This window comes from Diceros bicornis, chromosome 29 (genome assembly GCF_020826845.1).
Source record: "Diceros bicornis minor isolate mBicDic1 chromosome 29, mDicBic1.mat.cur, whole genome shotgun sequence".
In the NCBI taxonomy this organism is placed as follows: domain Eukaryota; kingdom Metazoa; phylum Chordata; class Mammalia; order Perissodactyla; family Rhinocerotidae; genus Diceros; species Diceros bicornis.
The window spans coordinates 14,593,660-14,621,023 of NC_080768.1; the positions used below are offsets into that span (position 1 = coordinate 14,593,660).

The 27,364-nt window shown below is 35.7% G+C and overlaps 1 protein-coding gene across 4 annotated transcripts in view; it reads left to right on the forward strand.

Annotated features, from left to right (window-relative positions):
- The window catches only part of TENM3 (teneurin transmembrane protein 3), a 598,785-nt gene that overhangs the window by 390,187 nt on the left and 181,234 nt on the right, over positions 1–27,364 (forward strand). For all 4 annotated transcript variants that reach the window (XM_058524938.1, XM_058524939.1, XM_058524940.1 and 1 more), the window contains one exon: positions 24,799–25,036. In XM_058524938.1, coding sequence (XP_058380921.1) covers positions 24,799–25,036 — 238 coding nt within the window. The remainder of the gene's footprint in view (positions 1–24,798; positions 25,037–27,364) is intronic.

Sequence of the window (27,364 nt, forward strand, 5' to 3'; positions counted from 1 at the left end):
ATGTGAGGCTAGAAATTTATTTCTTTCATATGCCTTTTTTCAATCTTTTTAAATGACTAGTCGTGTCAAATTGATTCCCATAACATGCGGATTTCTACTCTTATCAGAATTGCAATTTACCACAGCTTTATTATTTATCATTTATTTATTCATTAATTTATTCTCCACTTTATTCCAGAAAGGATACTCATAGGAAGGATTTACTTATGGATTGTTTTCATTTGGTATGCATTACTTCATGCATTTATTTATTGCCATCTCTACTAAATTGTGTGTATGAAACTCCTGCTTTATTTTTTTCATGCTTTAGAAAGGAAGGGAGCATCTTTAAGCAAATGAATTCTCCTGAGCCACTATATGAAGAATTATTTAAAATGCTAAAGCATTTCATTGAGCTGTTTGCAAGTGCTATTTATTATATATTTTAACTCAAATTAAACACATAGTGAAATATATTATTTTTGCCTTTCTGATAATAATTCCAAATGATACATATAGATAAAGCTTTAGTTTTCAGTGACCAATAACCTATTAATAGCACCTAAATTTCATTACATTTTTGTTCCTTGTTCTCTTCCCCTACCCTGCCACTGCCCTGCAAACCTCCCTCCCCAAAAGATTTGATAGTAAGAAGGTAAGCTTCTCAATAAAATGTTTTTCTCCAAAAGGGAACTCTTTGCAATGCAATCACAGATGGTAAAACAGTTTATTCTGCTCACAGACGTAGAGCATATGTTTCCTTTTTTTAAAGTGATTTTACAGATAGGCCTTAAGTCAGGCTCTCTTTACCCAGGTTATCTCCCCAACTTATGCTAAACTTGAAGCTAACATGAACTTCATAATTTTTGGTTTTATGACCACAATTTTTACCTTCTAAACAAATGAGAAGGAAAATTCCTTATTATTGAGGAAGTAATAAGTTTATGTTTAAAACTTGTTAGCATAGACATGTAGTAAAATTGTATAGAACAAATACACACACACACACACACACACACACACACACAGAAGGAATGCAAGTAAAACTGGAGAAATCTGAATAACAAAGTGGATTGTATCAATGTCAATATGCTGGTATTAGTTTTGCAAGATGTTACCATTGGGGGAAACTGAGTAAGGGTACCCGGATCTCTCTGTATTATTTCCTAAAACTGCATGTGAATCTACAATCGTCTCAATAAAATTTTCAATTAAAAAAAATGCTGGTCGGCAAACTTTTTCTTAAAGGGCCAGATGGTAAATATTTTAGGCTTTTAGGGGGGGCATCATGTGGCAGCTACTCAGAACCACTGCTGTAGTGCAAAAGCAGTCAAAGGTAAATGAATGGGGGAGGCTGTGTTCCTTTGAAACTTTATTTACAAAAACAGGTGGTAGCGGACCTGCAGTTTACAGACTTCTGGTTTAAAAAGACACAAACTTTTAATATTCTACCTGCTACTCCCTTCCAGAAAAGAAAAAATGGTAACAAAAGCTAATTATGTATTTGTAATGCTATAATTTGCAGCATCTCTCTGTTTTCATAATTTTCTTAATTTGCATAAGTATGTATTTATACGTAAGGTATAATATACACTTTCATTTACTTGAAATATTCTACAAAGCACTACTGGGTATCATGTTTCTCTTTTGGGGGAAATAAAAAGTGGTTAATTTAAATTTATTTGTCTTCAAAAAGTAAGACATCCTTAACTTAAAGTTATTTGTCTTAGAAAAGTAAGAAATTGTTTTTAGACAGAACACTATCTTAAAGGAAGAAATAACATGGAATTTCTCTCCTAAAATTCTCATCCCTAAACATGAATAGTAATCAGTTGAGAGAAAGGTTCTAAGTTGAAAAATAGCCATTTTCTGTGCTCTCCCTTGTTTTTATCCATCATGTCCAGGAGTTGAATATCTTTTGCAAGAGTTTAGGCTGTGTTCAGTTACTCTCATTTTTAGGATGTGATAAGGCATTACCTAAGTAGAACTTAAAATAAGAGTGCACTCAGGCTTATGTTTCAGACAATGTTCAGAAAATCCACTATACAAGATTTCCATATTTATTCAGTAGATTTTTTGGTTAACTTTGCTTTCTCTCCGCTCTGCCACATCAGGAACATAGTTTTAAGAAATCAGGTTCAATTCCCCATCAATACTAAATTTCTTTCTCCCAGTATGTTTCTTTTTCCTTCTGTTTAGTCATCTGTTTTTAATGTGAGTGGCTTGTGTGGAAAAGCACCTTGAATATGGGATAAAAAAGAAAAGAATTTGCTTTAGAAAGACATATGTATTAAGTTTTCACTCAGTGCTGTGGAGCGTTACAAACAAAGATAGACTTTGCAATTCAAAAGAGGCGGCAATACAATTCCTACAATGCAATGATGAGACATAAAGAAAATCTTCAATAACTATAATTTAGCAGAAATAGAAGCCAATCCTGTATAGATTTCCAGAGTGATTAGAGTGCTGAGAGCCAAATAGGATTAATATGATGAGATCTCCTGATTTTTAAGTACTTTTAAAAGATGAAAGATATTTCTGAAAATATTTTGAATATTCTCTGCACGTCCTTCTCTTTTACCCTACCCTTCATTTAATCTGTTGCTAAAGGTAATGAATTTATTCTGCCTCTTAATGATCTGTTGAATCTGACCCTACATTTTTATCCCCATTTCCAGGGCTTTTGTTTATGTACTCAATACAAATATTTACTGCAAATATCTACTAACTCTCCTCACCCGCCACTCACTCAAACACAACACAGACACACACACACACACCCCCACCCCCACCCCAACTTTATACTCCATGTTGCTGCCAGAGTAATCTTCATAAAATGCATCTTTGAATTTGTCCTTCATTTGCTTAAAATCATTCAGCAGCTCCCTGGTGCTCTGTAGTCAATACACAAGGCAAGACCCATCGAAATCTTTTCATCTCTATCTTTCCAACTTCATTTCCTATCTCATTTGCCTTTCTCCTGTGCAATCCCAACATCCACCTTTATGCAAACTAGGAAGAAGGACCTGTCCACCCACTTCCAAAAAAATTGGCCCTGAGAACCCTATGAGTAACAGCAGAGCATCGTCTGATACAGTGCTGGAAGGTGAGAGGATGGTGCAAAAAGGCTGGGCAGGGTTCCGATCTACTGTACAGAGGGTCGCTAGGAGTCAGAATCAACTCAACAACACTAACAACAAACAAAAAATATTTGATCTTTTTGTATGTTTGTATACTCAAGAGTAGGAGGGCAGTATAGTTTGGTAGGAAAAAACGTTTGGAGCCAGGCACAATGGAAGCTCCAAAAGGGCAGGAAAGTTTCTGTTTAATTCGTTATTCAATTACTAGTACCTAGCAAGTACCTGAAATACTGTAGGAGTTCAGTGTGTATGTGTTGTATGAATTAATGAATAAATCAGTTAATGAGTAAATGAAGGAGATAATTGTGTTTTACTCATTGGAATTGGATGGGATATCAGCCCAGGAGGCATTTCTAAAGATATTAAGGCTTTAAATGAAGATCCTCCCTTCTATAGTATTGCTGTAATGAAGGAATGAATATCTAAAGGGAATTTCTAACCATTCAGTAAGTTACCTAGGAAACTGTAATAGTTAATTTCAGAAATAGCAGTGGAGTCACCAACAATCAAGTGGATCTCCATTATTGACAACATAGAAATTCATGAATCTAGGAGAAAATATATAAATTTGAGGAATATATTTTGTTTTTTGTTTTGTTTTGTTTTGTTTTTATTGTTGCTTTCTTTTTTTGTTTTTGTTTTTGTTTATTGCAGTAACATTTGTTTATAACATTGTAAAAATTTCAGGTGTACATCATTATACTTCTATTTCTGCATAGATTACATCATGTTCACCACCAAAACACCAACTACAACCCATCACCACACACATGTACCAAATTATCCCTTTCACCCTCCTCCCTCCCCCCTTCCCTTCTGGTAACCACCAATCCAATCTCTGTCCCTATGTGTTTGTTTATTGTTGTTATTATCTACTACTTAATGAAGGAAATCATACGGTATTTGACCTTCTCCCTCTGACTTATTTCACTTTGCATTATACCCTCAGTGTCCATCCATATTGTCACAAATGGCTGGATTTCATCATTTCTTATGGCTGAGTAGTATTCCATTGTGTATATATATCACATCTTCTTTATCCATTCGTCCCTTGATGGGCACTTAGGTTGCTTCCAAGTCTTGGCTATTGTGAATAACGCTGCAATGAACACAGGGGTGCATGTACCTTTACAAATTGGTGTTTTCAAGTTCTTTGGATAAATACCCAGCAGTGGAGTAGCTGGATCATATGGTAGTTCTATCCTTGATTTTTTGAGGAATCTCCATACTGTTTTCCATAGTGGCTGCACCAGTTTGCACTCCCACCAGCAGTGTATGAGAGTTCCCTCCTCTCCACATCCTCTCCAACACATGTTGTTTCCTGTCTTGTTGATTATAGCCATTCTGACGGGCATGAGGTGATATCTCATTGTAGTTTTGATTTGCATTTCCCTGATAGTTAGTGATTTTGAACATCTTTTCATGTGTCTGTTGTCCATCTGTATATCTTCTTTGGAGAAATGTCTGTTCAGGTCTTTTGCCCATTTTTTAATTGGGTTGGTAGATTTTTTGTTGTTGAGATGCATGAGTTCTTTATATATTTTGGAGATTAAGCCCTTATCAGATATATGGTTTGCAAATATCTTCTCCCAATTGTTAGGTTGTCTTTTCGTTTTGTTGATGGTTTCCTTTGCTGTGCAGAAGCTTTTTAGTTTGATGTAGTCCCATTTGTTTATTTTTTCTATTGTTTCTCTTGCCCGGTCAGACGTGGTGTTTGAAAAGATGTTGCTAAGACCGATGTTGAAGAGCGTACTGCCTATGTTTTCTTCTAGAAGTTTCACAGTTTCAGGTCTTACATTCCAGTCTTTAATCCATTTGGAGTTAATTTTTGTGTATGGTGTAAGGTAAGGGTCTACTTTCATTTTTTTGCATGTGGCTATTGAGGAATATATTTTGTTTTAACATTAATAGATATGGTTATCATGCACATAAATACAAATAGTACTTCTTTTTTCCAGCTTCAGCTATATTTATAATTCTTTGAGTACTCAGCAACCTATAAGATAATCTCACCAAAATATCCTATGTCAACATTTCTTAACCATTATCAACATAGCTAAAACTTAATTTATCATTTTTTTAACTAATATATCCCTCCTGCTGTAGTAGATGCTCAATAAATATTTGTGGAATGAATGAATAAACCATTAACAAACGAGTCTGCTCGGCTCCCACACTTAGAAAGATGGTCCTCATGTCACAGCCAAATTGCTGCTAGAAGATTCTTGTATCTGGAAGAACACCCAGGTTAAGCTTCCTCCAACTTATTTTCTCATAATAAATCACTCCGAAGGAACTTATACATGGCCTGCCAAATCAAGAACAAATTCTTCCATTTGGAGTTTAAAGTCATCAGTTAGCCCCACTTTGCCTATCTGGAATTCTCTCTCTTAACTTGTTGTCCAAACCAGTGTCCTGCTCATCTCCACAGTCTTCTTTGTGATCACTGTTTTGACTGTCCTAAATCTTTGCTTCTCCCTTCAAAGTTTAGCTCAAGGTTAGCCTACATCTTAAGCTTTCCCAGCTAACCCCAGCACAAAGCAAATGTTTCCTATTCGCTTTCCTCATATTATAGTTTGAATGTTTTTGCTTTTTCTTTTCTTTTTTTTGCATTTACCTGAGATTTGTGTTCTAGCTGGTTTCATGTGGTTACATCCTATCTCCAAAAAGAGCATAAGCTCCTTTAGGCCAATAAACCTGTCTTCTCCTTCTGTATCTCCACAGTACTTGAATATTATTGAGTAAAAAAAAAATTTTGAACTTGTGGCTTGGCAGCAGCCAACCATTGTTGGTTCAAAAAGGAGAATAAATGTATGAAGACGAAGTTGTCAGTTGTATGTAGGATGGATTGTAGTGGAGAGAGTCAGTAGGCAAAGATGTCAGCATACAGTTTTTCACAGGGCTTATACCTAGTCAGCAGACAAGGGTTTTTATTTAATAAATGAGAGGTAGGGAGGGAGGCATTATAAGGGTCTAGATAGGGTGATGCGGTGGGAATCCAGGGGAAGGGGCATAAGCAAGGTGCATTTTGAGTCAACTCACAATAAACTTGATGATTAAATATAAAGGATCAAAGAGAGTAAGAGTCAAAAATGTCACCAAACTTTTGAGTAGAAAAATGGTGAATTCAGTGGAAAAGTGAAATGGTCGAGAAAGAGGATATGGATTGGGTAGAGTGTATAGAAGGAGGAGGATAAACTTGGTTTTGAACAGATTGACAATGCGCATAAAGACAAGAAAAAATGTTTTCCTTTAAAGTGTTTTAGAATAAGAAAAATGACATTACATTGGCTACAATGGATGTTAAAAATTGTATCCACAGATTTGAAAAACTTTTTTTCCCCCCAGTGTGGAGGTGCTATCTAGATTAATTTTCAGGGATCATACTTGAGACATCTTTTAAAATCACTTTTGTTTGTTTTAAAGCAGGGTTGTAATGGTACTCAGGTATGAAGAGAGTTAATTGAAACATTCGTACTCGTATAATTTTGTTGAAATTCTCATTTCAAATTTAATGGATCGGTGCCTGCTGCAAAGGAAGAGCCACACCGGGAACTCATTTACCTGTGAGAAGGCAGCTGGGCAGAGGCTGAAATCTTGGTTCTTTTAAGAAAATTGCATGATGTTAAGGTTTGTTTTTGCTGCTGCTGTTTCTAGTGCTTTCAATAGGATATAACTATGCTTGAGGACCAGTAGAGGACAGAAATCAAATCTTAATCAGTCTTGATGTCTTTTTCTGTGTTAAAAAAAAGAGGTTCAAATTCACTTTAAAGTCTATGGAGTTTAATGAAAGTAAGGAGAGATAAAAGTACTTTTTTGAGGGCTATCATTTCTCTTAGTGTGACACTATTAATAATGTAGTGTAATGCTATTTTGGAAGTTTGGTTCTTTCCTTGTGTTTTGTCTTGTTGTGACTGTTTTCTATGTTCTGAATGAAAGAGGAATAAAGCACTTAAAGGTACTGTATTAAATCCACTGTCTCCTCGTGCGCCACATTATCTCTCACCTCAGCTGTAATTCTTCGAAGAAATAACCCTTCCAAGCTCTGTTTTTTTCTTCGCCTTCCTCTTTTATTGTGTCTCCCTTACCAACGTTTGCAGGGTTCCTCACACCGTATTTTCTTTTTCAATGTGGATGAAAACTAGATCATGATGTGACCGTTTCATTGTGAGTGTAACTTCCCTTTTTGACAGCTCCGTTAGATCTGCCCAGTTATAAATCTTCATATTTCTGACATGCCTTGAAATCAGAAAGTGTTTTCATTATGCTAGTCTTTGTGAGCCACAAGCATGAATGAAGACATGGCAGGCAGCACTGCCTCTTCCTTGAACTTTCCTGATTTAACTCAGCGCCAAGGCAAAACGTTGGCTGCTAAACCTCATGCTTCAGCTTTGATTGCTAATTATCTGTGATACATTTTTGAATTTAAAGAGTGTTTCTGAGGTCACTTTCCCTTTTTGTGTGTGCGGTAATGTGTTGTGTATAACTTGGATTTCATAATCTTCGTTGTTTAAAGTTAATTAGTATTCTTTGTTAAAATACCTTCTGCTTTGCTTGAGTAATCATTTAATTGCATCTGTCTTCGTCACTTGATTTTGGTGACTATTTTTAAGTCAAATGATATATTTAATGTGTGCTACCTCTAATTTCATTGACATGCAAAAAGTCAACTACTAAACATGTTAGTATAAGTTATACTTTTATTTTCTAATAGTTTATTTTTATAACATGCATAAGGTTAACTAATTAAAATTACCTAGTATTTTAACATAATAGGTAAGAAGTAAGAAATTATAAGGGAAGCAGATATTGTTTTAAATATAATATATGAAATTAATCCTATTTTGATGCCCTCATAAACATATAAACATGGCAATATATGATCAAAGTAAGAAATTAAAGAGTTAATAGTTCTTTATAAACCAGAAGGCCATTAACTTTTAATAATGCTGTCTCAAATATTTGTCTGTAAATTGTGGTGATAATCAAAGATGAGCCTATGGGATTGTGCTTTGTAGTAGTGTTTGATTTGATAACTCCAGTAATCCCTTAAGAATGTTAGGAAAAATATTTTATGCTTACATTAGCAACTATTTTGAGTTTGTAAAATAACCTGCCAACCCCAAGATGTATTATAGTGACAAGAAGAAAAGGAATAATATCTAAGATCTTATGTATATATATATATTTTTAATCATTACTTTTAGAGATTGCTTTAACCTATAATGTATTTTTCTTTCTTAACATGAGAAAGAGGTGAACTGGCTTCAGAAAATTTAAAAGTGAGACAAAAAACTGCCCACATAGTAAAAAATGTTAAAAACTCTTTAGAAAACTGGAAAATAACATCCAAATTATTTTTTCATCTGTGTTCCCCATTTCAAATGCAATGTAGCTTCCCTATAATTAAAAAAAGGCTGCTGTTATCGCCGATGGGTTATGGTCTCCACACTGGCCTTTACTAGATGACACTCGGACCCTGGACTCAAAGTGAGCTTTTCTTCAATTTAAAATTGAAGGTCTACAATGCTGTCTTAAAGCTAACGTTTCCTCTTTGTTTTCTTCTTGACAACATACCTGAAAAAAAACTGACAAAAATAATTACTCCTGTATAAATTAGCGTGGAAAGCTTTGGAGTCGTGTTCTGTGACCATTGCTAGAGTTCTCAATTTCTCAGAACTTTTTGTCCTCGCGTGTGAAATAGGAATAAATACCGACAGCTTAAGGTGGCTGTGAGAGTAAATAAAATAATGTATGTTGAGTACATAGCATAATGAGTTTAATAAACTTTAATGAGTGTGCATTTCCTTTGTGGACTCCCCTCCCCCAATGCGCCCCCCACTTTTGCATTTAGGATTTATAAAGTTATATCAAGCCTTGATTTTTAGGAACTCCCTTTTAGATTTTTAGTAACTCCTGTCTGTAGTTACTGAGTAAACTAACTTACAGCTAGCAAAAAACATAAAATAGAGAAAAAATATGTATTTCCTTTTTTTGTTTTGTTTTAGTGAATAGCACGCAGTATTTTTGAGTCTCAGGGGTTAAAGGAATTGTTATAGACTGGATACGAATGTGTTGGAATGCTTTAAAAAATCGATTCTAGCTAATGGAGAGAATGTTTTTAAAGTGAACTATTGCCATTCCTTCAGTGAACCGCATATAGCAAAAAAATTCAAGTAAACATGGAGGGAGAGGCAAGCTCTTCCTTGTAGAATTAATGAGAATTGCAGTGATCTGCCATGGGGAATTAGAATTTGAAAAACCTTTTCCATGTGCATTATTCCCTTATGTCTAGAACCAGATAAGTAGACTCTAATTTTAAATGTGCAATTATCCAAACAAGATGAATGTGCAGGGAGTGCTGGATAAGAATGTCGATCTTAATGTTAATATTTTTATTCTCCTTTATGGTAGACATATAGTTGGCAAAAGCCACATGTCTGTGAGATCCCTGAAGAACACAGCTAACTCAGGAGAGATGTAGCCAGCTTTATCTTACATCAACTGTGGAGATACGACCCAAGGGAGACACATCCCAGAATAAGCCCCTTGCTATTGTCCTTTATCATGTTTTTGATCAGTTTTTTTATCTTGAGTAGATTTACATTTTGTAAAATGCAAAGTGATAAAGCAGAACAGCATTTGAGACTTAAAGTCAGCAAGCAGAGCTTTAAACTGTATGTGTATATACACGCACACACATGCACACTTAAAACACTATAGAATTATGAGATTTTATGTGTGTGTGTGTGTTGTGTGTGAGGAAGATTAGCCCTGAGCTAACATCAGATGCCAATCCTCCTCTTTTTGCTGAGGAAGATCGGCCCTGGGCTAACATCCATGCCCATCTTCCTCTACTTTATATGGGACGCCGCCACAGCATGGCTTGCCAGGCGGTGCACTGGTGCGCGCCCGGGATCCGAACCGGTGAACCCCAGGCTGCCAAAGCAGAGCACGCACACTTAACCACTATGCCACCAGGCCGGCCCCTATGGAATTTTTTTAACTGGAAAAGAGACCTTAGAATTTATAATCTATCCCCCTAATTTTATAGATAAAGGGAGCCAAGACTGAAAGAGTAGAATAGATTAATGATAGACCTGGGACCTAAATATGTTGGTTTAAAAAACAAAAACAAAAAACCAAATATAAGAATTGTCTTTTCTTTTTTCACTTGTATCCTCCTAATTTATATATAAGTAAGATTCTTTTATGACTCTGGGTCTTTAATAAATGAAATTGACTTGTATTTGATATGTTTGAGTTTCAGAAATTTTGAAATTAATTTCAGGACACTAGATTCCTTTTAAAAAATAAATTAATAATTATATTTAAAAAATAAAACATACTTCTACAGCACAAACCCAGTCAGCAATCAGTAGTTAGTGTATACTATATCCACATACAACATATTTGCCTTAATAGGCAGAGAATATACATGCTTACTGATAAAGGCTTTGTGAGCTGTGCATATTTAGCACATGTTTTGTGTGTATTGTAATAAAGTGATTTACTAAAATATTTAGGTAAAAGCAAATATATTCAAGACTGTGTGGGAATGCAACAGATACAAGTAGAAGATTTTTTATTGATAAGTAAACTCTAATAATACAAGTTTTACCTCACTTTTAAGAATCATCATGATTTTCAACAGAAGGCCATATTTATTATAAACCCTAAGCAGTCTTTCTGAAACCTGAAAAAGATTTGTGAAAACAGCCTGCAATAAAAATCACACACGCTTCATAAAACACTACTTGATAGATATCACTTGCACCATTAAGAACTAAACGACAAAGGATGTAATTTCAGGTCTGGCATGCAATATTAATCGAAAGCCTTTAAAACATCTTGCTGATGGGAACTATGACAACATGACATTGAAGAATTATGAGCTAAAGACATCTATCTTAATCAGATTTTCAAAGTAAATGCCATAAAACATATAGTTGTTTCATTCATTTTTACATTTTCACATGTTTCAGTGGGATCATCATTTTCTAGTGTGTTGCCTTAAATGCGAAGAATGCAAATTCAATACTTAAAAGTTTGAGTTCAGTACACAGGATTGAAGCAAATTTTAGGCAGCCACGCTGCATACACAGGGAATTATTTCTGTAAGAATGTACATTCTTTTCATCTTTTACGCTAGTGATACATTATCCTGAGTAAACACTCTAAATGATATTGAGATACTTTTGAAAAATAATTAGGTATATGTTTGCCTTTATAAATTTAGAAGTGAAAATAGAATGTTTTTAAAGACCTCCCTGTAGAAGTTATCTTATGAGCATACTCACACATAAACATCTTTTGGCCAAAAAAATAAATATATGGTAAAACGTGTTTATTGCTTTATTTGAATAAATGGGAAAAGTCTGGAAAATAAGACCTTACGTTAAAAAAGCACTTCACAGTTTATAAAAATACTTTAATATACCTTATCTCTTTTAGTCCTCACAGCACTTCTGTATAGGAGTGATTATTACCACCATTTTTTTTTTTTTTTGGTGAGGAAGATTAGCCCTGAGCTAACGTCTGTTGCCAATTGTACTCTTTTTTGCTGAGGAAGATTGGCCCTGGGCTAACATCCATGCCCATCTTCCTCTATTTTGTATGTGGGATGCCGCCATAGCATGACTTGATAAGTGGTGCATAGGTCCGTGCCTGAGATCTGAACCTGTGAACCCCAGACCACCGAAGCACAGCAGGTGAACTTAACCACTATGCCACCCGGCCGGCCCCATATTACCCCCATTTTACAGATGAGGAATTAGAGAATTTGAAATTGATTATGAGTATGAAATTGATTCACTCAGTTATATAGTTACTACATTTTATGAAATTGATTCGCTCAGTTATATAGTTACTAAATTTTAGACAGGGAGCTTGAACCCAGGTGTTATGGACTGAATGTTTGTTTCCCTCAAAATATATATGTTGAAGCCCTAATCCCCTAAGTGACTATATTTGGAGGTGGGAACTCTAAAGAAGTAAATAAGGTTCAATGAGATCATAAGGTGGAGGCCTTGATTGGATAAGATTAGGGTCCTTATAAAAAGAGACACCAGAGAGCTATCTCTCTCTCTGCTGTGTGAGGACACGGGGAGAAGACAGCCGTCTACAAGCTAGGAAGAGAACCCTCGCTAGAAACGGACTCCACCGACCTTAATCTGGGACTTCAGCCTCCAGAACTGTGAGAATATAAATTTCTGTTGCTTAAGTCACCCAATCTGTGGTGATTTGTTATGGCAGCCGGAGCAGACTAACACACCAGGCCTTTTTTACTCTTCTCCACTGTAAATCCAGTGCTCATTTACCTCTTTGATGGAAAATTTTAATAAACTTGCACTAAAATATGTATAGACTGATGAAATAAAAGATCAGGAGATCTGTGAAAGAATATCTTACCTGCTTCTTCTTGAACCTGTTTTGAGAGAAAGCTTTCTCAGGGCAATTAGCGTCCTATAGAAAGACACAGCCTTCCAGCCTCAACAAATCATGCTTGCTACTATTTTAAAAGGCACAACCAACCCTTAGAAAATGCATTAATCTCCCAAACAATAATAGTACCTTACATTTCTATAGTACTTTGCAATTTACAGAGTGTTTTCAGGTACATGATCTCATATTGATGTTGGTTTTTGTAATATGTCTCATATTTACTGTTCTTTTCACTGTACCATCCTGCTTTCCGTTGGTGCTCAGTCATTAAAACAGCAGAAAAATGTATATTGGGAAGAGGCTTTTATGCACACACACAAAAATTATACTAAAATTATTAATGACAGAGAAGGGAATTCAAGTATACATGTGTCAGCTTAAACTATGACTCTGTTTCCCTTTTAATCAAAGAGCATCATTGCGTGGTTTCCACTTAACAGATCACCCTCAGTGCACCTGCCAAGAATGGGAAGGATATAGTGGGTTCCATTGAAGTCTGTTGCATCTACATAATATTTAATGTTTGTGATAACACACATCTCTGCCTAGGGATTATAATATGATTAGAAGGAAACTTAAAAAATTAGATTCTATTTCAATGTAAGACATTTACAGACGATATGGACTCAATAAACTGCAGATAACAAATATGATATCAAATAGTATGCTAGGGAAAAATTCAATGGTGGAGTTAATATTTTGGGGGAACAAGATAAGCAGGGTTGTTGGGTACTTTCTGTATGTTGTCTGATCACTTATTTTTCCTGTAGTTGCTGAAATATTTAAAAAATAAAAATCAGAAAAAGATTCAGATAAAGTAGGCTGAATCTCTTTTTCTTAAAATTAACTATATTTTTTAAATGGATTATAATTGTCATCATAATTTTTAAAAAACAGGTCAGTTTTCCTTTGAGTTTGAAACTTACATGCTGGCTTTTTACGTAGTTGTTTTTACAAGCAATTTTAATATTGAAATCTGAAGTAAATTTAAATTGAGAAAAAATGATTTTCACTGTACGTACCTTCAGATGTTACTAGTTACAACATAAGGTAATAAAGAGTGGTTTATTTAAAAAATAAAAATATGTTTTTTAATATTTATCACATAAGTAGGGTATTTATGACATCAGTTAGTATGGTAGAGTTTTCATAATATTTACATTTAAAGTAAAGTAATTTTTTTACTAAATATCCCGTAAATGTTTTATATGTATAACTTAAGATAATATGATGGTTTTTTTAACTTACCTTGAATTTTTAATATTTATAACATAAGCTAATATGTTTCAAGAAAATATTTTGTGTTACCTAAAATAAGGAGAATTTTAAAGCTAAACAACTTTATAATTCATTGCATGACCTCACCCTACCTCTCCACCACTATTTTTTTTTTTTATAGTTTTATTTATTTTTTCCCCCGAAGCCCCAGTAGATAGTTGTATGTCATAGCTGCACTTCCTTCTAGTTGCTGTATGTGGGACGCGGCCTCAGGATGGACGGAGAAGCAGTGCGTCTGTGCGCGCCCAGGATCCGAACCCGGGGCCGCCAGCAGCGGAGCGCACGCACTTAACCGCTAAGCCACGGGGCCGGCCCATCCACCACTATTTTTTTACAGAGGAGAAAAACCGAGGCTCAGAAGTTAATTAATGTATATGTGGTTATGTTTAGTTATTTAAAGCAAGTATTTAACCGTGTGTCTCCTGTTTCCTTTTCTAGTACTCTTTCTTCCATGTCAGACATATTCTTTGTGATAAAGAATATGTTATCTGAAAAGCACAGCAAATTCTGCATTATTTGCAATATTCAATTTGCTCCTCTTATTCTTTATAAGCCACTTGTCACATAATAATGGCTATTAGTTGCTTTGCCGCCTGTCCTTATCCATATGTCAAATATGTACTTTCTTTATATCATATCATATAGTCCATTTAAAGTCAATAAAATATAATTGCACTAAAATCAAATTCTCCTTAGGTAATGAGACAGGTGAGAAGGGTTGATTGATTATATGTCGGCAATTTTTTGTTGTCAAGATTGGGACAGCTTCTTCCTTTTTTTTTGCTTACTCTCTCAGATAAAAATATTTTAAAGTCGGTAGAAGAATATCCTGAAACATATACTGAGACATTTTAAAGGTATTTTTCATCTAGTTTTCTATGCACGTGTAATAGATGAGTTTTATGTATGTTTCTGTAAGAAATGATTGTGCAAAACTAAGAATTCCATAGAGGATAATTAATATGTCCGTGGCATTATTAGTGTTAAGTACATTAAAAGGTGAACTACTTTAACAAGCAGTTTATATTTGTTTCCACCTACTGAAATCTGTTAGGGTGCTTGACATTTTACATAAACTGCACACTTTTGAGCAGCAACCATAGAAGCCAGAATATCTTCAAAGAGAAGTTACTGCCATTCAAGAGAAGTTACCTTTTAAATAAGACAACCAAAAAAGCTGTTATCCAATAACAAAAAAGAGAATAGCAGAGATCATTCATATGAAATGAGAAAGAGATGAGTAAGTGCATGTTCTGTATAATCTGACAGCCATAAGCATGGTATTAGGAACTTTGAAGAAAGCTGTTTAAGTAGCTCTAAAGAAAACTGTATTCTTGCCTTCTGGAACTCTTACTAGATGTGTATTGAGCTTTCTCCTTGGATCTTTTTTGTCTTTGTCTTTTGTCTCTTTCATATTTAAGCACTCTTGATCTTTCTGATGCCATCTGAGTAATTTTCCCAGATCTCTTTTCCAGTTCACTGGTACTCTCTACCATTGTGTCTAATATACTGTTTAAACCATCAGACAAGTTTCTAATTTCAATGGCTGCATTTTTCTTGTTTATATACATCCTACCTTTTTTTTTAAACTGCCTCCTCTTTTTTCATAGTGTCTTATTCTTATGTTTTTAATTTCTTTTAAGTCTTTAATCATTTTGAACATACTTATAGTTTTATCTGTTGGTTATATTATCTGAAGTTTTGGGGGAGATAAATTCTTGCTGTTTATTTTGTCTGTAGATTTTGGCTCAAGGTGGATTGTTTCCTTTTAAATTTTGTAATTTTAGACTGTAAATTCATTGGAAGTAGGGTTTCTCTGTGGAAATCCTATGTGATATTGGTTGGGAGCATGTTCTTCTAAAGAAGTTTTGCACTTCCTTCTGCTGGATGCCTCAGGGAGGAGCATTGCTGACCCAGGACCACTTTTAATATTAATTTCTTGGCTTGGGCTTCCAGGACTATGCTGATAGTATAAGTTTCAACCTCATACTCCAACCCTGGGGAAGCCCAGGCCAGTGGTTAAAATTTTCAGGAGTTGTTTTCTTTCCCATCCAGGGCTTGAGACAACATAGCAAGATTCCTTACTGTTCCCTTTGCAATGAGAAGGTTTTTTAAGTCCACTCATAGACTGAGGGTATAGCACTTCAAAGGTTGGTGCTGTGTGTAGGGGTCTCAGCAACAACTGACTCTTTCTTGTACAATAAAATGGTTACAGAGACTGGCAGATCTCCTCAAGTAGCTACAGTGTCAGCTGAAATGCTCTCAACATTTTTTCTCTCCCCTTTGCTTCTGGCCCATCCTTTCTTTTCAATTCAGTTATATTAACCTAAAGTATAAGTTGCACTGGTGGGCTGAAATTTTGGCTGTTTTGTTCACTGTTGTATCTTCAGTGCCTGGAACAAAGTCTGGCAAGTGTTAGACAATCAATAGATATACTAAATGAATTAATCCAAAAGGTATTTATTATATTTTACCCAGAAATTCTGGGTATTTTATAGCAAAGGAGTTGACAGGTAATCTAGGTTGCCACAATGCTTGAAATAGAAAGTACAATGGACTCTCAAAGAAAAGAGAATGCAAAGATTTAAAGACTCATACCTTGATGACTTCTTCTAATACTCATTTCAAAGAATGACCTTAAATAAATTAACCAAATTCTCACTCAGTAAGTACAGTAGATCAGTTCATCTGTGCTCACTTAAATAATATCCTCTGGGCAATACAAGTCTTCCTTTTACATCCTCTCGTTTATCTCTAAGGTTTTTCATACACAAATGTCTGTATGTAACTAGCCTTACAATCATTTGTTTGATGATGAAGCGATAAGAGCAGTATTGTTTACTTATATAGTATTTTATGATTTTTAAAAGCACATTTTTTATTTTCATTTGATTTGCATGCAACTGTCTGAAATGTTTAAGTGTCAGATAATTGTGGTGAAAATTTTTACATGGTGCCATATTTTAACCAAGCGTTTACAGAGGTGTGTAAATGGACAATTCACTTTCAAACATTTGGCTTGTATGAGAATCATCAGGTAAAATATCCCGAGGAACAAGTTTATGTGAAAATGATTTTCTAAGTGAGGTGAGGTCTTTCTTTTCTAATTTCCATTATACCATTTTAAGTGATTATCTTATTAATATAGTATTTGGCAGGGGGCGGGGGCAGGTGGGAAAGGAGAGGAGAAGAAAACACCCTGAATATGTAAATATTTTTGTTCTAATATGAGCTCTGTGAAGTTGTGGTAGGACTAAGAACACATATTTCCTTAACTCAGATTTTCTCCATTTATAAGGAAAATTCATGCCACTTAATTTTTTTTCTTCATAGGGAAGTTATGACAACTAAATATCTGCAATCTATATGAGATTTTCTGGGCAGAGGAAACATTTTTATACATAACTTACTATTTTCAGTGTCATAAAAAAAGTTTGAATTTATAATACATCTTCCTAATAGCTCCTGAAACGTAGCCAGATGAGGGAGGGGTTGTTGCCTAAATTTACCATTAGAACATCAAGAGAAAGCAATTTCCATACGGCCACTGAGTTAGTTGATAAGGGAACAAAAGATTAAACCAAATCCAAGAATTCAATTGGGATTTTCAAACTCAAAAGCTAAGTGTGAATTGGTCCTTTTCCCCTGGGAACATTCACTCCAAGCTCTGGTCACTACAGTTAAAACTAATATGGTAATAAAATATACAGCGACAAAAAGAGTTTTATGTCTTTTGTTTTGGTGACCTGTTGTAAGAGAGAGGTCAATTTTGAAGAAAACTTAAGTTTTGTTTGAGACAGGTAGGAGAAGGTAAAGATACAGCCAGGAAGTGAAGTGAGAATGAATAAATTTTATGATATAGAAACATCAGCACCTTTGCTAATCACCAGTAAGTGGGCTTGGCTCCTTCTAAATGTTTGTCTGGTCCAACATGGTCTATGTATCATGTTGTAAACTCTTAGAGGGCCAGAACCCGAGTTTGTTGGTTTATTCAACTTGCTGGCATTAGTATCTAAGAGGATGCAAGCCATAGGCAGAGGAATGATGAATCCTAGTAGATATTTTAGGTAACAGTGCTTCTTGGAGTTCTTTAGCAGTTTGGTAAACCTAGAAATGTTTCTGTTCTTTTGTGTTTCTCTCTCTCTCTCTCTCATCCTCTCCCTCTGCCTCTTTCCTCTCCCCACTTGGTAAAGTTAAAAATGTTTCTGTTCAGGGCCCACCCGGTTGCGTAGTGGTTAAGTTTGTGCACTCCACTTCGGCAGCCGGGGGTTTGAAGGTTCGGATCCCAGGCACGGACCTACACACCGCTCATCAAGCCATGCTGTGGCGGCCTCCCACATACAAAATGGAGGAATTGGTAACAGATGTTAGCTCAGGGCCAATCATCTTCACCAAAAAAAATGTTTCTGTTGTTTTCTGTTTGTCTCTCTCTCATCCTCTCCCTCTGCCTCTTTCCCCTCCCCCTCCCAGTTTCCCTCCAGCTCCGTCTCTTGATCCCTCCCCCTACCATTTATTTGTCTTTTGCCTGCAGACTTTACTCAAATTGCAAACCATTATTTTAATGCTGCACAGTTATCAGCCCCTAGCTTCTGTCTTCCTTCCAAATTAGAGTATTTCTTCCCTTGTGAAATTTGCAACCAGTCTACAGCTGAGATCCAGGGAGGGAAGAGGACAGATTAGTGCAGGAAGTGGGTGAGAGGAAGCAGTCGGAGTAGCTGTGGGGACACCCTGCTCAAAGTGAGGGCCAGCCCCCTTCTCCTCACCTCTCATCTCACAGTCTCCTTTCAGTTCCTCCCACGCGAACAGAGGCGCACGCACAAATGCAGACATACACTGGCACACAGATATTTTCTCTCCCAGCAGGTATTATTTTCTCTCCCAGCTTTCCTGTTGGAAAGCCCATTAGCACTCTGCTCCCCGAAGACCTCAGCCCCAGACTGTGAACCTGAGAGGAGCTGGAGCTGGATCACACAGAGCAGACTGGAAGCTGCCAGTAGTGGCTTTTAATTAAAAAAAAAAATAATTCAAACCAGCAAATAGGCCCCGATATGTTAAAAAAACAGGTGTTCCTTTTTTTTTCTTTTTTTTTTTTTAATTCTTGACCTGATTCTATGGTCTTACTAAAGATGAGAAAAAGAGACTTAACCTAACTTCGTGACTATGAGATGAAATTCCCTCTTCTGTGGGAACTGGCAAGACATTAGCTTATTTCTGATTCCTATGACATTTCTGATTCTTGTTTTCTTACCTGATAAAGGAAGAACGTTTCCTCTTCAGACATATTTGATTGTGTGTGTTCTTACTTTTCATGGTAATGGTATTAGTTGCTGACGAGGCTCTTCAATTACTTTGTTTTTCCTCATGATGTTCTGCCCTGAAGGGAATTGTTTCTTTCTACCATTAATAAGTTACCATTTAGCACTTACTGTGTGTCAGGCACTGTATCTTTTAGATCCTTTAAATAAGCACTATAAAATAAATGAAGCTCAGAGAGTTATGTAACTTATTCAAGAACATATCCCACTGAAAAATAAATAGCCCATGAGAAATAAATATCCTATATTTATTGTCTTTTGTCTCTATGGCGCCTTTCACCTCACTGATTCATCACAGCAGAGCTGCTCTCCAGGAAAAGTTGTCAGAAGTTTCTGTCCTGCCTCACGTAGAGCTCAGTCAATATGCCTTACATTCACTTGGAATTGGGGTTTTATAAGTTGCTTAAACTGCAATCTACCCCATCACCAAATAGCTTCTGTGGCTCGTAACTCTTCTGTGGTCTAGTAGTCAACACACCTTATTCAGTGTACATCATGACCCAAGTTATTACCCCATGCTGATAGGTTTACTGTGACAACCTTACGTGACATGGTTGAAGAGCTAAATTCTTCGGTGGCAAAGAGCTGAGCCAAAGGACTAAAGTCTTTTCTATCTAATATTTATTATTAATATGTGAATTTTAAAAAATATCTGCTATAAATTTTCAATTTATCAAATGAAAACAAGCAAATATTAGGCTGATGCAACTTCTATGAGCAGTAGGAACTTGAAAAAAGAAAGACAGGTGGAAAGAAAGAATGAACTGAGTAAAGACACTTGTTGGGTATAGTACATAATTTCTAGTAAGCGTAGTGCCAAAAATTTTATTTTTTTAAAAAAGTAAGGAAGAATATTTTGAAAAAAATAACTTACACCTTTTCTAAAATATTCAATTTGGAGCATTTCTAATCATAAGCTTTAAAATACAAAGAAAATATACTGTGTTTGGTAAGCTATAATATATATTTTATATGTTGTTTCATATCTTATATGTTTATTTTTATGTATCCTTATACATTTTATGTAATCTTTCCCTTATTTGCACATCTAAAAAGGTAGATTTTAGGGGAGTGGCCCCACGGGCTAGTCGTTAAGTTCAGCTCACTCCGCTTCAGCGGCGTGGGTTCAGTTCCCCAGGCGCAGACCTACACCACTCATTGGCGGCTATGCTGCGGCAGCAACCCACATACAAAATAGAGGAGGATTGGCACGGATGTTAGCTCAGGGAGAATCTTCCTCAAGCAAAAAGAGGAAGATTGGCAACGGATACTAGGTCATGGCGAATCTTCCTCAGGAAAAAAAGATGGATTTTAAATGTAGGAACATCTGCTATAGTTCCAAAGAAATATTCCTAAAAATCAATTTCTGGGGTGAGTGACATGGTACCCTTCCTGGATGAGATGACCCCTGAAGGTGCTATTATTGCATAAATGTCACCAGTTGTTCAGCACACTATTAGAAGTCTTAGTGAAGGTACTGAAAAATGCAAAGAAATTTAAATTAGAGTCCTTGCCTTTCAGGATTCAGTTGGAGGTCAGTGAATTTAGTTGAGAAATAAGACATGTTTGCAAATGACCCTACAAATAAAGGCATTATGGGCAGGCTCCACTTTGTACCACTTTCACACTCTCTGCATTGAATTCTTCATAAATAGTCATTCATTCAACAAATATTTATTATCCATCCTGTGTGGTCCTTAGGAGTTCAAAGGTGAATTAGACATGAACCCTGCCCATAGAGAGTCTAACAGAGGACATGAGCCCTGTGAAACTAGTTGTAATACACAGGGAAAAGTGAAAAAAGCCGTGGAAAAGGAACAGATAAAATACTCTAAGGAGACTCAGAGAAGAAATAACTGGTTTCTCCTTGAAGAAAACAGAAGAGGTGTCATCTTTCTCAGAGCTTGAAATACGTAAGATTTGGATACAGAAAGATGGAGAAAAATGTCTTTCCAGGTAGAAGCAACTATGCATAAGTGGAAAAGTGTGGGGGATATAGTGGGTACAGCAAGCTGTAGAAATCACCTTTAGAGTTTTATGGGCACCAGGAGGCATTTGGAGTTTTCCAGGAGTAAAGTGACATGTTCAGAGCTATATTTCAGGAACCTTAAACCTGGTCACTCTGTGAAGTCTAATTGTCCCATCTGTAACTCAGAGTCATTATATCCAGAACTTTTTCTCAAGTCTATGCAAAGCCTGAATCAATAGATTAGCTTAAAGCAAAGGCTACAGTTGAAGCTTTGGTTGTTCTTGTGTGGATCTGGCCACCTGTATTAGATTCTAGCGTCTAGTCTCCAAGTCTAGACCCTGTCCTCTGTGTGCTTGTGTCCATTTTGAACCTTGGTCATAAAACTTTCCCTGGATATTCAGTTGTTCTTGCTACAAGGACTTAAAAGAGAATTTCTCCCTATTCTTAATACTAATAATAGTTATACCTTTCTTAAGCAAACTTTTTGATCTGAAAAACACTCCAAATCATGTAACTGATCATGTTTCCCTCTTTGCGTTGGAAACTAAATAATTTAGACCCAGATTTGTATCCTGCTTTCAAAACGTACAGAGTATACAGCAGGCGTTTTGTCCACTAACCTCGTATCTGGCTTTATCTTATCTTTCTCACTTTCAGTTTTCTTTTATTCTATCTTATTTTCTGGCTATGTTTAATTTTATCTTATCTTGTTACACTTTATAAGCTTATTCTATCTTGAATAAGTTGGTAGAGACAAAGACATACTCCCAACTGCTTCTTACATCCTGTAAGCCCAAATCTCTAGAACTAGCATTGACCTCCAGCTGAATCCTTGCGTTTTGCTTCTGTTGGTGGTCTGCTGCAGAATTTAAATTTCTGGCCATCCATCCCATCTCACTCAAACTCTGCACTTATTCTGTTCCATCAAATTTTAGATTGAACCCAGCTTTCGTTATCTGGATGTTTTTTATTGGTAGGCCTCTTTCTTATGTAGTCAAATCAAAAGATGTCCCAGCACACAGAACACACTATGCTGAAATAACCCAGATAGACAACTGAAAAGAGCATGGATCTTTGCATGGTGTCTTTTCTATTATAAGTTCTCAATAGATACTTGCTAAATGAATGAGTGAACTTAGAGAAAGCCGCAGCAGCACTAATTATTTTTGAGACCTTAAATGGAAATTTTTTCCCCACTGTTTATGTTTTGATTTAAGAGTAAGAATCTTAAATTCAATATATTGAAATATGTGATGATGATAGATCATAAAATCATTTAATTTTCGATAACAATCGTAATATCCATAACGCTTTACCATTTCCACAATGCTTTCAACTGTTACTAACTTAGCATATCCTTGGAGCACAAAGCCTTGATAAATGTTTGTGGGATGAATGACTAAGTGTGTGAATAAATGAATGAATGAGTGCATTTCACTGAATCCTTAGATTGCACTAATACAGAGATGGCGCAATATTATTTCCCACATTACAGATGAGAAAACTGAGGCTCACTATCATGATGCCTGACAGAGTTAGGAATTAAATTTGGTATTCTGACTTCTGCTATACTTGCCTTTCTTCTACATGGTATAATATCTAATATAATTTATTCTATATAAAGTATGTATAATGTAATACCATTGTTTCATGAAGCCATGCTTAAAACCATGGAGTCATCTGATCCATCCCTCTATTTCTATTTAGGCACAATCTTAATACTTATCCCTTTGAAATGTTTTTCTCTTTGCTTCCATTCCATTAACACCAACCTACTCGATGCCCTCATAAGTGTAGCTTGTTATATCATCCTATAAGCAGCTTCTTGAAATGTTCCTTAAAGACATCCATAGAGATTCTAATCATGTGCACTGATGCTGGGGAAGACAAAGCTAATTAATTATATGATACCTGAGTAATAAATCTTCCATGAATATTAAAAACTGTTAGTTTCTGTTTTTCTAACACAATTAAAACTAGATGTGCTTTTTTAACCCTACCATTCCCTCAAAGGCTAATTTCAATTTAACTGAGATTTAGACACTCATAATTTTTCATGAGCACCAAAGCAATGGACCAAGCAAGATTTCTGTAGTTTCTCGTGTGGGGATCTTCAAGAATAGAGACTTCTTTAAGCAGCTTTATTTCATATATGAGGTGCTATCTCTGTCCCTCATTTCAAGAGTAAGAAATTATTAGTTGTTAAATGATATGATATGGATTATTAGAGACCATTAGAAACATGCAGTAATTACTGATATTATATGCTATGGGAGGAGTTACTTTAATTGTTGTTCTCTGTAAAAAGGTTTGATAATATATATTCAAACTATTATGTATCATGTATTCATTTCATGCAACCAGATTACAATGCTAGACTATATTATTTGGCTTAACAATCACTGCTGGAGTTCACATCGTAGATGAAAGATAGTCCCGGTGTTTTCTATTCTCTTTCAATATGTGCATTTATATTAATAGCATGATTTAATACATCACTTTAAATTATATTGCACTTCGAACTGCATTTAGTCAAAAATTGACATCTTATGTGTGTGGAACCATAATAAGTTTAGCATTAAATTAAGGAGTCATCTGTCTGTTTGGTAAAATGTAGTGTTTGTGAATTCTAGCATGTCCAAAGCTAGGTAATGAGATTGAAAAGTCGGTCTCAGATGTTACATTAATTTGTGAATTTTAACTTATGTCTCATTAGCTTTAGGGAATTTTTCCATGGTTACAACCTAGCATCGTGTTTATATTTTGAAGTTGCTGGATCCCTTATGATTCTGGTTTAGAACAAAATATTTGTACCACTGGCATAGTGACATGAGTCGCTCTGGTCACCTATGACTTTCTCCCAAATGTAGTTATTCTGCATACTACTGTGAAATTGGAAAATCTGTTCTGTGTGTGTTCTAATGGATGTAACGGTCATTAAGTATATGAGTCTTCTGACGTTGTAATCAGATGTGATTCAGTCTGTTAAATATCCATGAAACAACATCTGCTTCACAGAGTGACCTTCTGCTAAAGAATACTTAGCGTCTATTAGTAGATCATAGTGCAGATCTGCCTTATTTGAAATGCACTAAACTAGAGTAGTCTACTGCTGTTTAGCAACTCGCTTGTAATAATTTATTGCAGTTAAATAAAGCTTAAAAAAACTCCATTAAATAATTATAGGGATTCTATGCATTTCGAAAACCTTTGTGTTCTACTGAAATTACCCATTTAATTTCAGGGTTGGTGTGTTAAAAAAAGCTGAAATCTAAAGGCACATTAGGGGAGCTGTCAGATGCTGTTTTCTGTAGGTGTTAATAAAACCAGATTGAAAGAAAATCTGAAACAAATTAAAACCAAAAGCAATTTTACCATCTGTTGTATATTAATTAGAACTTTGTGTATCAAGGGTAAACTTGCTCTTAGAGAATGTCACTGAACACTCGCTTAATAGAATAATATGCAAATTTATTAGGTTATGGATTTATATGCAGTTTTTAATTCTAATTCATCTACAGTGAATCCCCAAGAAATTGAGAGTGTGTATAGATATGTATGTATACATACACATATATATATATATATACACCTGTGTATGTGTACATATATATATATATATGTACACATATAAATGAGTATATATAAAATGAGTTTTCTTTTCTTTTTTCAGAGCAACCTACAAGCAATCAAGGCCAGTCCACCTTGCAGCCTTTGCCACCTCCCCATAAGCAGCACTCTGCACAGCATCATCCATCCATCACTTCTCTCAATAGAAATTCCCTGACCAATAGAAGGAACCAGAGTCCGGCACCGCCGGCTGCTTTGCCCGCCGAGCTGCAAACCACACCCGAGTCCGTCCAGCTGCAGGACAGCTGGGTCCTTGGCAGTAATGTACCACTGGAAAGCAGGTAACTCCTATATGTGAGACTTTCAGGTCATTTGATTGTTAGGACCACACAATGTACCTGCACAGAAAATGCATATCCTACAGTATTTTTTTTAACATCTGAAATTTAAAGATAAACTAATCCAACCCTTTTCTCACTAAGAGAACTTTCCTACACTTATATTCTCTGTGTTTTGTCTTCTCTAAGAACAGTTCGAGACTATTGGTAGTTTTTTGGTTGCTGGGTCGATGACCTTTCTCATCCTTGTCACGCATTTCATAGCCTACAAGAGATGAGAATAAATGGCCTCAGTGAAGCTTTTCATTATTACCGTTTTGTTCCCTCTTATCTACAAATTACTAGGCATGTGGAGAAAAGGATAGAGATGTAAATGGTGATCCCTCGTCCCATGATTCAATGAGCATATTTAGCATCTACTTGGTTCTAGACATCGCTGCTTTCACAAACAATATTTTGTCCACTACGTTGTAAAATCATAGTTGACTCCCAAGTATGCTACTTTAGCATGAGTCAGATGACCATTTGTTAAGGATATTTTAGTTTGTTGTAATATGAAGGAGGTGGGACCTATTCTCTAAATCCTTCCAGCATTATTTCCCAAGACATTCCATTCGTTCTTAGACGGTTCTATTAGAAAATTATTCCTTAGGATGAACTGGAATTGCCATTCCCGAAACTTCCATCCTCTAGTTGTAATCATGCGACGAGTAATCTGTAACTGTACAAAGTAATTCACCCCATTTCTGTATGATGGCCCATGAGCTTCTCTCAGTCTGCTCTTCCAGAGGCCTCATCAGCTTCATGCTCTTTCTCTGTACACCTACTGGTGTTTCAGTGAGGTTCTTAAATTATGACTTCTAACACAGGCTGGCCCACAGGGAGCAACCTGTTTACACAAAAGTATAGATCAATAAGATCTGTTTTGAGCTAATCTATTTCATTGTTAAATATCTCCAGGTACAAAAAATTTACTTTCTTTTTTGGGGCAGAACCTCAACAGTCAACGTCTCCTTTATATCATGTATTGTACAAGCAAGAGCGTGGTGTCCTACCTCATTGGTCTCCTATTGGCAGCCTTGCAGCAAAGTTCCCCTAACATTCCTTTTAGTATTTATTTCTTCCCTGCCCTAAGCTTCCATTAGGCTCAGAGAAAAAAATCATCACTACATAAAAAAGCCAGAAAACGGAGGACTCCAGACCCTCTGAGAGACTGTCCCCCCAAAATGTCGTGCCCTGTAGAGCCCCTGGCTAGTGTCAGCATTTAAATTAGCTTCTGGGTCTCACAGTGAAAAAATTCCTATTTTTTTAAGCCAGTTCTGCCCTGAGGATGAGCTAGCAGCAGGTCCTCACAGTTAGTTGTCAACAATAAAAATCTTCCTGTCTTTTCTTTTCTCTTGACCTAAGAACAAGATTCCAGAGAACTCTTGTCTTTTTATCTGTAGTGTCAGCCAAGAGTAGTTGTGTTTTATTGTTTATTTTGTATTATTGAATGCTCTTCTGGGAGAAATTAGAAAGAGAAAGTACAGGAGAAGTAGGCAAACAGCAAATTTCTTCACTTAAGACAAAGTGTCACGTACACAGATTTTTTTCCCTAAGGTTATTAGCACAGAGCTAAATTTACCCAGTGTAATTAATTAGCACACACTGAACAACTAACCAACACTGATTTACTATTGTCATTTGGAAAAATTTTATTAGGAAAAAAGTAATTTTCCAGTTGAGTCATCAAATTGAACATGGATAGTTGCGTTGTAGTTAACAATAATTGTTTTGACAAATATTTATGAAATATGTCAGGTCAAGTCATCAGAAACATGTTTAATTTTAAGGATGTAGTATAGCACAAAAGCTTGAAAAACTGTGTCAGTAAGAGAGTTGATATTCCTTGAAGCCATGTCTTATAGTGTCGAGATTTGGAATAATTTGGGGGAAAGATGTGTTCTTGTTATTCCTCATATTGTACTTATGAATTTTGGTTGATGGGAAGTTAGGAAAGAAAGTAGCTATTTGGAGGAGAACTCTTGTGGCTATATGTGAAATTGTAGCTGGTTTCTCTATATTCAGACCATGTAAGAAATCATTCTCAGGGTGATTTCAAAACAATGTTGTTTGAAATTCCATTTCAAAGCCATACCATTAGTGAACCATCGATGGAATTACATTTTATAGTTTTATGAATTGACATAGGAAGAAAAAATCTACCAGTTGATATTATCTCACATATGTATATAAAGAATAATGAATCTAAAAAATGTATATCATGCTAAAAAATTTTAATCGGTAGTATAGTTTTGTTATTTTCTCATCTTCCAATGTTCACGTCTTCAA